We start from the raw sequence: 13,406 nt of genomic DNA on the forward strand, positions 1-13,406 counted from the left end.
ATCTAACAAATTTTTTATTTTAGGTGAAAGATTATTTTATTATAGCCTTTAGAGTGGATATAGTTTCCCTTCTTTTGGGTTAATAATAAAAGAAGGAAGCTAAACTAATACTTGTATTTATATTGTTTTATTAAATTTGGTAATGGTAATACTTATAGAGTAGAAGTGTTACAAAAAGGCAATTGGTAACTTTTCTTATACAAATCAAAATAGCTTAACCCTTTTTAACCCCAAAAAAAAAACGGTCAAAAACTTTCCCATATCTTATCCAATTTTCTTGTCACAACTATAATAACATCATTTTCATAAATTATTTAATAATTTTTCTCTATTTATACCCTACCTTTCCACAACTTCTACACCAAACTCTCTCTTTCTCCTCTGCTTCGTCTCTCTATCCTTTCCCCTTGTTTTCAGACACCACAAAACCAAATTTAAAAGAAAAAAACAATGGAGGTAGGAAAATTTGATCCTACTCACAATGTGAACTTTGCAAAGCCAAGAAATTTTGGTGAGAAACTAAAAACAGATCTTACAGAGACATTTTTCCCAGATGATCCTTTTAAAGGATTTAGTGATGAAACTCCAAAAAAGAGATTATTGAAAGGGATTAAATATTTTATTCCAATTTTTGATTGGCTTCCTTCATATAATTTTAGTCTTTTTAGGTATGATTTTCTTGCTGGTATTACCATTGCTAGTCTTGCTATTCCTCAAGGTATCAGTTATGCCAACCTTGCCAAAATTCCTCCTGTTATTGGCCTGTGTAAGTCTTCATTTTATCTCTCTTGCATTTAATTATTTTTAGGAAATTTTATTTGGTAAATTTTGAATTTTTGACTTTTTTTATATGGAAAATAAATATTTTTTTAGTCTGTAAACTAAAGGTTAACTTTTAACTTTTTTACGTGGTAAACGAAATGTTAAGTTATTTGTTAAATTAAGAATTCATTTCAAACAACTTATCTAAAAAAGGATCATAAGGTTGATTGTAATGTTTATTTTTATAAAAATAATCGTTGTGATCGGTAAAAATAACATAAATTTTAAAAAATTATTTAACCTTTTGTCATGCAAATAGAAAAATTAGAAGCTTATGGTCATTTCACGAATTAAAAAAACATTAGTCCATTACGTAAAAAAATTAAAAATTAAAAATTTTTCAAATAAATTTTTTTTTTGATCTCATTATTGACTTTGCTTCGTTCTATTTATAAGAGCACATAAACATTAGTAGGATGGAGTAAGTTCTGTTCGAGTTTTGGAACATATAGAGTGATTTTTTGGCATACATAATTATTTTTGGATAGTTACTAAATCTAGCAACTTTTTCCTTTATCACGTTAAAGATTACTTACGCTTTTTTTTTTATCTTCCACATTATTATAATGGGTAGTTTTAAAAGTTCTTCCACTTTAGAATACTTTCTATTTTTAGAAAGTTTTTATCTCACTCTTACCCCTTAAAACCCCCTTTTTCTTTTAATGTACCCCTTTTCTTTTATTTATAATTATTTTCTCTCTCATACTTTCAATACAATCATTAATTCACACTACTATTTAATTAAAATAATACACACTACAACCTCATACTTCGAATACAATCATTACTTCACACCACTATTTAAAGTAAATGCTTATAAGTTTGTTGAAAAGAAAACAACTCTTGTGTTAATTGGTCACTCGCTTTATAAACAATATGTTCGATTTTCGCTGTTTTTTTTTTTTTTTTTTTTTAGCTGTTTTTTCCCTTAACTTATCCATTACTAAAAACGAGAAGAATATATCCAATTACATGTGGAAACTAATTAATTTTTGAAAATTTATTAAAGTTATAGTATATTCTACAATTCATTTTTATGGATATATTCTCATCCATTATTGAGTTCTTCCCATAGTGAAATTCTAGTTTGGCCCCAAAAGTTAAACTTTGTAATCCAGGAGTAGTCTAGGAATCTTAAGTACAAATTCTTGGTGACTAAAATATATATCATTTAAATAATTTTCTTCTAATAACTATTTTTGATGGCACCCATTTAGTTTTTTTAGTAATGAACTCAAGGAATATATGCGACATATAATTTTCTTTTTTCTTTTTGAGGAGATCAACATATAATTTTTAAACAACTATGTAAATACGCAATTCTTATAAAATACCAATTGCAAAAATACTAGAGCAATAAAACATATTAATAGTAACAGTTCAAAAAAATCAAATCCCATGCATGGTTCCAAAAATCAATAATCCCATGCTACAATCGGCTTGTGCTACAATTTAGAAAACAAAATAACTTACATCTGAATGATAATAGACATTTAAACATTTCCTATATATGAGTGTTCTTAAAATAATTTTAGCTCACTATTATAATTAAAAACCTCATTCAAACTCATAAGAATAATGGTAAACATTTTACTGTTTACCAAGTAGTTAATTGTGACGACCAGTATGCTAGAATGGGCAGATCTTAAGTCTTAACTAATAAGAGCAATGTCTGGTAGCTTGGGTGCCCAACAGCTGCGCACGAGACACACTATTATTCATTCGTAGCTATAAGACACGAGAATATGGGGACTAGATGTCGACGTTTGGGGCCTAAACCTCAGTTTTTATTGTTTACGAGTATAGTTGTGAGTTGTGACAAGTTTGTGCTGCATTCTTTTTTCGGCAATTCTAATAAACCACCTTATTTGGGGAAAAACTAGAAAATATATTTATATTGGTCCCAATATTATGATGTTGGAAATGAAGAAACGTAACTCGTTAGAATTGTTTTGTTAAATTATGCATTTTATCGGTGCCATAAGAAATTTTTAACAATAAAAAAATTTAGTTAGATAATATTTGGTTGATTATTTTATGGGATCTAATAGTTAATACTCTAAGATATGTTATATAACATAACATGCTTATTTATATGAGAGTTATTTGAGCTAAAAGTTTTAGATGCGACACAGATTCTACTTATATATGGCGCTAAATATTGCATTTTAAATAAGGAGTGGTGTTGAGATTCAATTTTGTGACCTATTATCACTCTGGCTCTAATAACATTTTAAAGAATTTTTCTGTTCAATCAAAAATTTAACCAAAAACTTAAGTTGATTGTTGAGGCTTTAAAATATGTTATATACTTTAATAAGCCCTGTACCAAAAACATATGTGGGTTTTTTGAGTTGTGATCATAAAATTGATTTATAATATTTTCTGTTCAAATTATGTAGTGTGACAAATTTAAAAAACAAAGGAAATATCTAAAATGAATTTTTGTTTTGTTTATGGTGCAGATTCAAGTTTTGTTCCACCATTTATATATGCCGTATTTGGTAGTTCAAAGAACTTGGCTGTGGGAACAGTGGCGGCTTGCTCTTTACTTATTGCAAACACTATTGGAGAAACAGTGTCACCAACAGATAATCCAACTTTGTACCTCAACTTGGTCTTCACGGCTACTTTTATTTGTGGTATCATTGAAACTGCTTTGGGTGTTTTAAGGTAATCTCATCTGATGTTTATTGTCTGAAATTATTGGCAATAAATGAGTGAAATTTTAGATTATTTTTGATGATTTTTTCTTTATTACCTCTATTTAAACTTTGGTTCCAATTAACTAATTAAATATTATTTTATAGGAAAAATAAATCAAGCAACTTATTTCTATTTGAACTATTAAAACGTAGGCAGCATTTAATTTTGTATGACAACACAATTTATTTGAATTTATATATTATTATTAATTTAAATTACCAACTCCTATCAAAACTTGTCAGACTTGATTATCGGAACTCAAAACGATTTTCATGAATAAGTAAAATATATATATCTCTAATTGACGTTTACTTACACCTGTTGACTCATATAAGAATTTATTTTTTTCTACATAAAATTATCATTATATATATTTGAACTTTTTCAATAAAAAAAAATGAGCACACAAAATGTAGTCGTTGTTTATGTTGAAGTGTTTATCCCTGTACATGTCAAAAAAAAATAGAGTATACCACATGTGAGTTTGAGGAGCAACTATAAACTACGTAGTGAACATCCTTTATACTTATAAATTGATATTATATCTTCTCCTTATTAAGATTGTCGATACTTAATTTTTTTATTTTATTAGCTTGAGAATGGACAAAATTTGAAAAGGATAGGGAATTAAATCCCTTTTGATACTCCATTACTGATAATAAAATAATTTTGTTAATCTAACATCTTGTAAGTGTAAAATATAGTAATTCTAGTTTATAATGCTCCACACCTTTTCTAAATTCTTTTGTCTTTTCTACCTCCAAGGAAATCAAAAAAAAAAAAAAAAAGAAAAGAAAAGAACCTTTGTCTTTCCTATTTTTTATAATATGTGTGATCTTTTTGGTGACATAGAATTACAAAATAATATACTAATTACTACTAGTGTAAGGGTATAATTAAGCACTTCATGACCTTTTTACTAATAATATGCTTCCTATCACATCGGAATTTTCTAATGATTTAATACCCAAAAGGCAAAAAAAAAATCACACGTTCAGGGGAGTTGGGAAATAGTTCAGGTTGTATCTAAATTTCTACATACTTTTAGCTAAAGGATTAAAGGATCCATTTTATAATATAAAAATCGATTTGTGTGACCTATTTCACAAGACATAAAATAAGGTATTAATTATTTAATTTTTTTTGAGTGGATTAATTATCTGATTTAAATCGCTTAATTCTCTTAATTTTCTCTTGAATAGTGATCTCTTATCAATATTAAGAAAAAATATATATTTAGGAGTACTTTTTGAATATTATTAGTTAAATGAGATTATTAATGCCTCATAACATATGCTCTCTTATGACATACGTTAAGATAAACTCTAAAAATTCATCCTATGTCAATGTAATAATTTCAAGAGTGAGTCAAAGTCAAATGATTATATGAGTTATTTATTGTATTAAACTCTTCAAATTATGATTTAAGAGAAAAATTGAAGAAGTTTCAATTTAAATAATAGCCTTTTTATATTTATGAAATTGCACTAATTTTTCATTCCATACACTTACTTTTGCACTTTATTTTCAACATAATACCTCTATTAAATTATGAGCACTCTTTTGTCCCTTTGCATCTTTTAGTGTTTCCAAGTAACTCTACGGGATCCCTACGAGATCACTTGGATTGAGTGTAAATATTTAAAGGGTAAATAAAAGTTAAAGTAGAAAAACAAAGTTAATTAGGTAGAAGTTTAAAGGAATTTGATTGTTAGAAAGGTGAAAGAATTGGTTAGAAGGTAATGAAAATGGATAAAACAACAACTATTTTCCTCATATTGAGGGTATAAATTTACCCTTAGGGAGGGTGGGGGATACTTTACTCCAAATGAGGGAAATCATCATCCTTTTTATTCATCTTTTTTACTTTACTCTCATTCAATATATTTCACAAGTGTTTCAATTACTTCATTTGCAATTCTACATACCTTTATTTCATTAATTTAATCTTTTTTACCCACTTAAATATTTATATTTAATCCAAGCCACCTCTATTTGTGGAGTTATAAGTGCTATATCATCTTTTAATATCAATAGCCAATAATAAAATCTAAAAATCTAAAGGATCCATTCATTATTAGCCACTCATTAAAAATAGATGGCCAATATTTGTTAGGAATTGTTACAAAAAAAATTGTACAATTAGACTACACGAGTAGGAAGATATCAAATTAGTATTTCTATTATTTCTCCATTTTTCTTAATATTTTCTCAGTTATTCCTGCTTTCAAATTTCTTCATAAATGTTGTAAGTCACATTATATACTTTTATTCAGATATATCTTCGATGATTCGTTTCAAAAAAAAAAAAATCTTCAATGATTTGCTTAAACCACATCTATGAAAAACAGAGAAGTTATGACATTTTTACAATTTAAAAAAAAAATCAATTTGATTTATATTTAATGGTAGCGCATGGACACACTTAAGCCTCTAGATAGATTCTAGACCGACTACAAAGATGCTTAAATTATTTCAACATATTAACATTTAAAGGAATTTCATATTTTAGCCGCTATAAAAATTCATTAAAATATTACAAAATTTATATTAAATACAAGATTTTCATGAAACAGAAAATAAAAGAAGAAAATGAAAATTTTGTTATTTGAAATTACAGGTTGGGAATTCTGGTGGATTTCTTATCACATTCAACAATAACAGGATTTATGGGAGGAACAGCAGTGATAATAATTCTTCAACAGTTGAAGGGATTTTTGGGATTAAAGCATTTTACTACTAAGACAGATGTACTCTCTGTAGTGAAAACCTTACTCAGCCACAAAGATGAGGTACATACAATCACATTATTAAAGGCCCTACTATTACCTTTTTAGTTTTTTTTTTTTTTTTATTCTTTTTATTTTTTGTTATGTCACTTTGTAATTTATTATATTAGAGTTTTTCCAGAAAACATTAATTATATGCTTGTCCATTGGGATGGTTTGTCTCATATTAATTAATATTATATGGTGCATACAGATTATAAGTTATTGGAGTTTCTTCCTTTTATTTTCTTATGGTTTTAGGGATGGTATATCATTTGCTTATGAATTGTGCATTTTTTGTGTTTTTACCATTATATGTTGATATTGACAATAAATTCTTCTCAATTTAACATCACTTTTAAATAGAATTAATTATGACTATCACGTAAAAAAAATTTAAACTACCAGTATATGGAGAAGGTTTCAGTTGTTAATATTGTAAATTGTGAGTTTATGCCAAAAATATATATATCGATAAATTTAATAATTTTATTGATGAAAATAAGATTTTAGTTTAGATTATGATTGGCGTTTAATATAACCTCAAGGGGGTTATAAGTATGTGCAAGGCGATAGAATCTCCTAAATTTTGACGTAACATGTATAGGTTTTTCGAGGATTTAGTTCACAGTAATATATTGTGTATTTTTTTTAATATTTTTTATTTTCCACCTAAATCACTTGACTTTACTTTTTAAATAAAAATATGCACAATATTTTAGTGTGAACGAACTAATGTCTTGCAAGATCACTTTAACAAAAAATTATTTTGTATTTTTATTCTATCCTAATTCACATTCCGAATATAAAGAGCTACGAAAGTACTATTTTTTTGTCATATTTCAAATTATCACTACCATCTATCCATAAATAAAAGTTTGCGTCAATTAAAAATAATACAAAAAGACGTATATACATCAACATAATTTCGTGACAAAATTTGTTTTGTTTTTGAAAATGAAAGAAAATTAAAGATTTTGTTGGTATTGAAACAAGTGGGCCCAAGTAATGGATGAATTTTAAAGTTGCAAAATTAAATTTCCTCTTCACTTACATGAATATGATTGAAAATAATTTGTGTTAATTAATGAAAAAAAAAATGGTCAATAATGGAATGATATAATTGAGTGATTAATTTGAATTGTTATATTGCAGTGGCATTGGCAGAGTGCAGTTGTTGGCTTCATTTTCCTTGCTTTCCTACAGTTCACTAGATACGTGGTTAGACTCCTTTACCGTCATTCTCGATTCTTCCATTGTAACCTCATTTTATCTTTAACTTGCCTATCCAAATTGCATGTACTAAACAACCAAAATTAACCGTACCCATCCAAGATATTGTACCCAAACTTGCCCTAACATCCAAACAAACATCCATGAAAATTCACCTTTAACTTTCTAATTCGTAACGAACATCCATGGAAATTCACTTTTAACTTTCTAATTCGTATATTTTTATTGGACATAAATTTAATATTTTGTTACTATTTAATATACAGTCTTAATTTAAATTTGTCACTTTAAAACTATAGCGAGATAACAAAAATCAAAATGTAAAACAATGTAAAGAAAATAATAGAGTTATATCTATAAAATAAAATGATAATTTAAATAGAGATTCTAGTATAAAATGAGTGATTTGATGTATATTAATTGTTTGGACAGAAAAATAAAAGGCCAAAGCTATTTTGGATTTCAGCCATGGCTCCTCTAGTGGTTGTTATAACTGGCGGTCTTTTCGCTTATTTAGCTCATGCCGAGAAATTTGGTATTCAAATTGTGAGTTTATATTACGTTTATTTCTTGTTTTATTTTTCTTCTAAGAATTAGATTGTATTACCAGGATTAAGCATTATTCTATATTATAATTATAATTTGCATGCACCTAAATTCTCGTTGAAGTAATTTTAATTACTGATGCACCTAGAGTCCTAGACTGATTTGGTCATAGCCTGCATAACTCTCTTAAAATCTCACACACAAATTTATTTACCTTTTTAATCTCATTCATTTATTTCTTAAACCCATTGGATATATTAATTATAAGAAAATATTTACACTTTTTTAATAAAAATACAAATTAAATAAGACGGATAAATATTTGATGGTTCAAAATAATCACAATGTTAGGTGGTGTGATTTAGACAAATTGACAATATACGTTAAGGTCATATCCATATGTAACATCCCATTTCTTGGGTGGCTCTAATTACTTACTCCATTAATCTTGTAATACTATATATAGTAGGCTTTACAAATCATAACTTTACAAGTAATTGTTTGACTCTTGCACCCACAAATATTTAATACATTTTTTATTTTTGAGTTTTTTTTTTTTTTTCAATATTTGTTCTCTGCATAACAAATTTAATGTAACATTATTAAAATTTAAAATAAAAAGGATAGTCACTTTATAATATTAGTATGTTGATTTTTATGTCTTTTTATTCCTCGAATCATGTAGCAATTCAATTGAAATAAAATATTACCCCAAATGTTAATTCACTTAAGTGACTTAGTCATGTAAAAATGATATTTATAAAAATTAAATTAATACATTAGACACAAATTTTCATGAAATTAACAATAAAAAAATGGACAATGCAGGTTGGACATTTGAACAGAGGAATAAATCCATCTTCGGTTAACAGATTAAACTTTGATCCAAAGTACATTGCTGCACCAATCAAAGCCGGTATCCTAACAGCTGTTTTAGCTCTTGCTGTAAGACCACGTACCATTTATTTTTATGTTCATTTTACAGTGATTATTTCTATTAAAATTATAGTATTAATTAAACCTAATGTGACGTACAGGAAGGAATAGCCATTGGTAGGAGCTTTGCCATAATGAAGAACCAACAAACTGACGGCAACAAGGAGATGATTGCTTTCGGCATCATGAACATTGTTGGTTCTTTCACTTCTTGCTACTTGACTACAGGTAATTTGTCTCATTATTTTGGCCAATTCGGTAGTACCACTCCAGAATTAAAGCAAATACGATAAAGGGTTCTTGTCGCTAAATATGTCACCAATAGCTTTATTTTAGCAACAATTTAGGCCATAAAACCTTTGTCGCCACCTATTTTGTCGCCAATTAAAAGTTTGTAGTGTATGTAATCTATAATAGTGGAAAAAACTTTATTTGTTGCGGTTTTCAGACATTATATGTTGTAGATTTGTGGTTTAGATCCAAGCACTTGAAATAGCAGTAGATTTGTGTTTTTGCTGCTCCGGTTTTAAAACCAAAGCATAAAAGGCATTATATGATGTGGTTCTAGCTAGATTATTAATTTCAAATAGGGACGATAATGTTGAGTAAATGCTTTGAAATGGCCCACATCGATGATCTAGTAAGATCTTGACGAACATGTAAGCTTGATGGGTAGGCCACTCCTGCTACATCAAGTTTTTTAATTCTTATGTAGGCTTGTACAATATGCACGAGCCTACTGGTGGTCGTGACGGCTTGTTTTATAATATAGGCTGTTATGCAATACAGGACCATTTTCGAAGACGGCAGTAAACTTCAATGCAGGATGCAGAACACAAATGTCGAACGTGGTGATGGCCATAATAATGATGCTGACATTGTTATTCTTAGCACCATTGTTTAGTTATACTCCAATGGTTGCCTTATCTGCCATTATAATGTCCGCCATGTTCGGTCTTATTGAGTATGACAAAGCCATTCATCTGTTCAAAGTTGATAAGTTTGACTTCTGCATTTGCATGCTTGCTTTCTTTGGAGTTACCTTCATTAGCATGGATATTGGCCTTGGACTCTCAGTAAGCCCATTCAATCCCTTCTTACTAATTTACTTAATTTGCTCAAATCATTTTTTTTTAATTTTTTAGGAAATTTAAAGTGTTAATCTTTATTTTGAACACATTAGTGTAGACTTGCAATCCCTTATATCTAAGTGAGGTTCCAATTTAAAGAGCGTGTTCTACGGCATGAGCCGTATGAATGACGGCTTAGAGTCCATAATTTTAAGGGCCTAAAAATTTTTTTTGGCAATTAGTATTTGATTTATTTTTTCCATTGATAATTAATTATTCAATCTAGCTAACTTATTAGGTTTATTATTTCATTTAAAAAGTAATATTATTATTTGTTGTATTTTCTTCTTTAATTAAATTAATCGAACAAATCTATTCTTTATTTAAAAAAATAAAAATTGTAATTTATTATTCTCACTTGAAAATAGGCATATACATTTGTACTTAGAAAGCTCATACTTAATTTATGCTTACAGACCTTAAAAGTTAGAGACGACCCTAAATTCAAATTTGGTATTTATCTTTTTAGGTAGTGTATTAGTGACAAGTAGTAATTTAACTCGTTTAAATGTATCATTTTCAATTGGTCAGATTGGATTAGGAATCATAAGAGCACTACTATACACAGCAAGACCAAGAACTTGTAAGTTAGGGAATATTCCCAACACAAATCTTTACAGGGACATAGAGCAATATCCTGATGCACAATGGACAGCAGAGATCTTAATTCTTCAACTTGGCTCCCCAATTTTGTACTCAAACAGTACATATGTTAGAGAAAGGTGAATATCATCAACTTAATAATGCCTTCAATATAATTTCTTAGGGTTTTTAGGCTCATTCTTGGATTTTTCTTTTTGTATCTTGTAGAATTTTAAGATGGGTCAGAGATGAAGAATCTAACAAAGATAATCAAGGAGATTCAGTAGAGCACCTTATTTTGGAATTGGGAGGTTAGTCATTTCATTTTCGTATTTCAATTTTCGACATGAAAGATATTCATTATGGCGTGTGAACAACTCGAATTGTATATTCTATGTAGATATTTACTATTATAATGATTAGAAGTTTGTTATTTACCATAGGAGTGACAACTATTGATATGACTGGAATTGAGGCGTTGTACGAATTGAAAAGACTTGTAGAAGCAAAAGATATTAAGGTATGAACATCTTTTCGTTTTGTAAAGAATTCATGATTTGCTTGGTCATAGAATTAGGAATGGCAATGGGTGGGACTCGGGTCGAATTATACATATTTTGACTTTGCTCCGATAATAGTCAGACTTTTTTTTTCAGTCCACCCCCACTCGAAATCGGATTACGTATGCTCCAAGTTTGCCCCGACTCGGACCTCCAACGGAGTCGGATACGGAGTCAGATTATTATCAAACTTTATCGTTGTGATATTATACTAATGATTTTAAAGCATACAAAATTAACAAAATATTTTTTTCAAATACAATTTAACAAAAAATTATATACTTTGAATTCAAGTTTAACAAGAGAAATAGTCCTACTACCACAAGTTAACAAAATTTTTTCTCACATTTTGATTTGTCGTATTTTATTTCTCTTGATTTGATTTGTCGTATTTTGATTCATTAATTTCAATAAAAATACCAAGTTTATTTAAATTTGATTTGACTTCGAACACTCAAGTACTTTTTCAAAATCGAAAATTACAATTACTATGAAAGAGAGAGCTTAAATTAGTCACGTCTAGAGTTTTAAAGGAAACAAAATATTAGGGTAAAAGTCAAATTCAAAGTCAGATTTCCTTCAGTGTCAAAGTCGGGTCGGAGTATCGCATTTTTAATAAGGTCTAACTCCGGTCCGTCTCTAACTCGGACTCGGATAACTTTTTCCTTAGACTCAAATCGAATTATTTTCTTCGAATCGAGTCGGACTAGGGTCGAATTCTCGATATAGAATGGTGATGTTAGGAATGGATTCACCGTTACTTTTGATAAATTATGCACTATTATTTTATATTAATGAAATTCACATCCTCAAATATGTTTTTCCTTCACAAATTTTAATTGTTGATTTTTAATGCGACGGCTGCATTCATGCGATCTTTTCCAGTCCAACTCAATTATCTAAATCCAGCCCATTTTAAAAAAATTACGAAAATAATTTAAATTTTTTTAGAGAAATATATTTTGGATTTGTACTTGTAATGAACATATTAGATCTAAAATCGACATTTAAAGTCTTGAAATTGACAATTTTAATATGATCAATATATATATACACAAATTCTAGAATGAGACGATATCATTGTGAGACTATTTCTATTAGGTTGGCCCATGTATATTTAGTCTATTAAAGTGATTACTTACAAATTTAAAATGATCAATTAGAGGAATGAGCTAATTATATGTACCGTCTCATGGTGAAACGGTTCATACAAGACCAGCTGATTATATATATCATGTGTGAGATTGTGTGTAGATTACAACCAATTGGTTAATTTTTTTTCATGATTATGTAGTTATCATTGGTAAACCCAAGGATTGAAGTCATGGAGAAGTTGATAACTTCCAAGTTTATTGACGTTATTGGCAAAGAATCTGTATTTTTATCAATTGATGATGCAGTTGAGTCATGCAGATTTAGATTGGATGGCCCAAATAAATGTAATGGGCAGGAACTTGCATAAAGTCTGCTCTTTTTTGGTCAAAAGAAGATATAAATTGTAGAAAGCCTTTATGTAAAATGCAATATGGGCATTTCGAGCTTGTAATTATAAGAGGCCCAATTTATTTAGTCGGGCCTAAATGAAGGAATCACACCAACTTCCCTTAGAAAACATGTAAAGGGGGGATAGGGCAGAAAAGAGAGGTTACTTTCTATGTAGTATTATTTTTCGAAGGCATATGGATGATTTCATTTTTTTTGTTGCAATACTTTTCGTTTTATCTTTAGAAAAATTACAATAAAAAATATAACATTCTGTTTATTTTTTTAAATAATACTAATTTTTTATTAATTATGAAGAATATCAGCTATTAGGGTGTTTCCCTTAAATATACCTAACATTTTAAAAATCAAATTTTAGGAGGTTATATAAAAAAAATGGTAAATAATTAAAAGTGGTTAAAGCCTTGGTTCTTTGAGGTGTGTACCGGTGGTGGTGAAATTGGTATGGGTGATGGTGGTGGTGATGGGAAATGATGGGATGATGGAGTGGATGGCTTTGGTGAGGGAGGATTACTTGGTTCAGCCGTTTTATAGGACGTAGAGTCATCATCAAGAATAACTACTGGTCGTTTCCCTTCGTTAACAAGCCTTTTACTCTTCCTTGGAGTTGAGCCAGACTG

General features: G+C 28.7%; 1 protein-coding gene across 1 annotated transcript; it reads left to right on the top strand.

Annotated features, from left to right (window-relative positions):
* The first annotated feature begins 320 nt into the window (after positions 1-320).
* Positions 321-13,055, top strand: LOC130824573 (probable sulfate transporter 3.5). The gene is made up of 12 exons (XM_057689631.1): positions 321-766; positions 3,288-3,495; positions 6,149-6,320; positions 7,452-7,517; positions 7,962-8,075; positions 8,904-9,020; positions 9,113-9,239; positions 9,801-10,087; positions 10,673-10,863; positions 10,952-11,034; positions 11,167-11,243; positions 12,578-13,055. Exons 1-12 carry the CDS (start codon positions 451-453, stop codon positions 12,743-12,745), a joined length of 1,926 nt encoding a protein of 641 aa, XP_057545614.1. The 5' UTR covers positions 321-450; the 3' UTR covers positions 12,746-13,055.
* The last annotated feature ends 351 nt before the right edge of the window (positions 13,056-13,406 follow it).

Source organism: Amaranthus tricolor, chromosome 9, assembly GCF_026212465.1.
Source record: "Amaranthus tricolor cultivar Red isolate AtriRed21 chromosome 9, ASM2621246v1, whole genome shotgun sequence".
NCBI lineage: Eukaryota > Viridiplantae > Streptophyta > Magnoliopsida > Caryophyllales > Amaranthaceae > Amaranthus > Amaranthus tricolor.